The sequence below is a fragment of the Tupaia chinensis genome, unplaced genomic scaffold, assembly GCF_000334495.1.
Source record: "Tupaia chinensis unplaced genomic scaffold, TupChi_1.0 Scaffold000465_1, whole genome shotgun sequence".
Lineage (NCBI taxonomy): Eukaryota > Metazoa > Chordata > Mammalia > Scandentia > Tupaiidae > Tupaia > Tupaia belangeri.
Window position 1 is genome coordinate 570384 of NW_006159974.1, and position 3383 is coordinate 573766.

The window sequence follows — 3383 nt, forward strand, 5'->3', positions numbered from 1 at the left end:
CCTTCTGTGGCCTTCCTCGTCACAGGGCAAAGTCCAATATCTTGGCCTGGCAACTTCAGGGTCCTACCCTACCCACCTCCTGAGCCTGCTAAGTAACTACTCTCACCTCTAGGGACTTTGAGGAACAACTCTGAACTCCTGGGCATTTCCTCAGGCCCATGCTTCCTATAGCTGCATTCATACAGTCATTCATACAGCTGTTTGCTTGAACCGACCACTTGTCCTACTTCGCGTCAAATTGGGCAAAGGCCCACAAAATTCCTCTTGTTTCCTAGCTGACACCTTCTCCTTGTTTGTACACTTGGAACAAGCTCCTTCCATGTCTGATATAATCCTCCCTACCTGTCAATCAAGGCCTTTCTCCATCTCCCCTACAGGCCCACGGCAGCTCTTAGCTCCCTCCCTGGCCCTGAGATTCCTCAGGGCAGGGCCAGCAAAAGTTGGATACCTGGGTCCAGGGCTTGGGTGAGACATTATGAATGACCAGGCTGCCAGCGCAAGCTTTCTAAACCTAAACGTGAATATGAATTACTTGGGGGATTTCCAAGTTAAAAAGCAGATTCTGATACAGTCAGCCAGTCTAGGGTGAGGATTGAGAGTCTGTGGTCCTAGCAGGCTCCCAGGTGTGGTCAATGCTGCTGGGTGAGGGACTACTTTACTTAGTAAGGGCCTTGCTGGCTGGGAAGAGGGGCAGGTGCGACCCAGGTGGGCGTGGCCGTCATCCCAGGGGTATAAGACGGCTGAGTGTGGGCTGCCTGCTACTCTGCAGGAGTAGCTCTGCGGGTACCATGGAGCCGAGCTACGGGCTCTTCGTCTGTTTTCTGCTCTGGAGCAGCTCAGAGCTGTGCTACCCCCAGCCCCTCTGGTTCTCGCAGGGTGGAACGCGCCTCCCTGTGCCTTCCGAGCAGCCCGTGATTGTGGAGTGTCGGGAGTCCCAACTGGTGGTCACTGTCAGCAGAGACCTTTTTGGCACCGGGAAGCTCATCAGGTCTGCTGACCTCACTCTGGGCCCTGAGGGCTGTGAGCCCCTGGTCTCCATGGACACAGATGACACAGTCAGGTTTGAGGTTGGGCTGCACGAGTGTGGCAACGGTGTGCAGGTGAGGCTTGGGAGATCCCTGGCTTTGGGCCAGTGATGGGAGCATGGCTGCAGAGCCAGTGAGAGGTGGGGCTTTCCTTGTGGGTGGAGGGAAAGGTCAAGCAGCTGAGGCCTGATGTTGGGGGTTAGCATGTGACGTGAGGGAGGCTGACCAAATTGAGAAGGAAAGGTGGGGTACAGAGGTGGCAGTGAATTTAGGGGCAAGATCAGGCACCCCATCGTCTGATTTCTGAGGGTTTATGACATGCCCCTCAGGAATACAGAAGCAATGGGGCTAACATGGGGACACATATGATGACTTTGGGGGTATTCCTAGCCTCTGGGCATTAGAAAATTGTAAGAGATACTTGAACACTTCAGGAAGCTCAGAAGTAATCACTAGAAAAAGCCCCCCAAATTTTTGCCTCTTTCTTTTTTTTTTTTTTTTTAAATCAGAGGATGCGTGTACAGAGAAAACAGTTCCCAGCAGGGCATGGTCACACCACAATCCTTCACTTCTATTCTTCCATCCTGTTGGAATTTGGGGGACACACACGGAGTGTTTTTCAAGCCACCAGGACCAGGATTAAAACCGTGGTCAGCCACGTAGGATCCAGTTCCCTAGACAGAGCTCAACATCTGTGCTCCAGGGTTATCACCCTCATATTCAGTGACTCAACCCTTCGAACCAGAAGTGGTATGGGGGGCATCATGATAACCTTGGTGTTAAGGGCCTTAGAGGCTCCCATTAAGTCCCTGGGGCAGCTCCAAGTGGGTGGGGCTTAACACAGGAGGAGACCTGGCTAATCTGGGCCAGAGCTCTCTCTAGTCCTTGGGGAAACTGATACTCAGAGCCTTCCATCAGGGCAGGGCTGGGTGCACAGCTCCCCAGCTGGTCCCCTATACCCTGGGGCCAAGTCCCTAGTGCCCTGTGAAGGAGCTGTCGTCCTACTCATTATGGGCTCTGGCTCCTGCCTGCCTGGTCCTGGACACCTTAGCCTAGCTAGGGCGAGGGCAAGCGCAGCCCTGCGGCCCTGCAGCAGGAACTCTGGTTTTCAGTATGGTTCCCAGCACTGGTTTGGAGTACTCAGAGCCCTTGTTTGTCTGCTGAGGGAGGCTAGAGCTGCAGGAGTCACTTGAATTATTTCTGGCTTAGTGACTCCCAAACTTCGTGTACCAGAACCACCTGTGGAGCTTTTGTGCTTTTCCTTTAGTGTGGTGTTTTTTTTTGTTTTTGTTTTTGTTTTTTTTTTTGCCACAGGGCATGTGGCCTCACCAGAGAGACAGAAAGCGAGAAAACACCCCCAGGTGGTATGGCCATACCCCCCAATCCCTCTCCTTCATTCTCCTCTTGAGATTCTGTGCATGCATGCACACACTCATATGCTCAGCATGCTTTTCAGGCCACTGGGTCTGGGACTCAAACTGCGGTTGGCCAGTTTGTGGGAATCCGGTACCTCAACTACCATGCCCCCTGCCACTACCACCTGGGGACTTTTAAAAATCCCAATGCCTGAGCCGTACCGCATACTAACCTACAATGAAAGTCTTTGAGTTTGCGTGGATGTCGTTGAGCATCCCAGCTGACTCCAGTGCAGAGCGAAGTCGTGACTCCTTTCTCGGGGGCAGCATTTCCCAGTCTTGCCTGATAAGAATCACCTGGGCCAGGGCTGACTTGGCAGGTATACTGCCTGCGCAGTCCTGCAGGGCTGTGAGCCCAATGCAGTGCTCTGCTGCCCCCAATCCTCACGGACTTTGAGCAAGGGACTCCACAAATGACATCGCTGCTCCTGTGTGGGGCCTGGGCTCATAGAAAGCCAGGAATATCCGCTAGATAAGACTGAGTCACAGTGAGATCCCAGGTGGCCCCTCCTCCCTGCAGCCCTACTGGAAGATGCAAATTGCCCCAATAGCACCTGTGCTCGCCCTGCCTCAGGCAGTCACTGGTTTTCCCTTCTGTGAAATGGGCATGAGAATTGGTCGGAAGGGTTACGAATGTTAACTGCTGTGTAGTACATTAAGCTCCTGGTACTTTTTGGCTTCTCCCAGGCCACCTGAAAAAGGTGTGTGTGTGTGTGTGTGTGTGTAAAGAGGCACAGTGCTCACAAACTGATCCTCTGTCTAGCATCACTACTTGGTATGGACGTGTGGTCAATCCAGACCCCTCTGTCCAGAGGTGGGGATGCTGAGGTGCTTGGACAGTTCTTGTCCAGCCTCTGTCAGGTGGCACAGAGTAGGGTTTGAGTCCCAAGCCTGTACCCTCCTGCACCCTCACGTGGGGTGGCATACTCTAGGTGACCCCCCT

The 3383-nt window shown here is 53.4% G+C and overlaps 1 protein-coding gene across 1 annotated transcript in view; it reads left to right on the forward strand.

Annotated features, from left to right (window-relative positions):
- Positions 1-777: 777 nt before the first annotated feature.
- ZP3 (zona pellucida glycoprotein 3) overlaps positions 778-3383 on the forward strand; it is a 7816-nt gene continuing 5210 nt past the window's right edge. Inside the window, exon 1 of the mRNA XM_006155643.1 lies at positions 778-1100. Coding sequence (XP_006155705.1) covers positions 789-1100 — 312 coding nt within the window. The 5' untranslated portion in view covers positions 778-788. The remainder of the gene's footprint in view (positions 1101-3383) is intronic.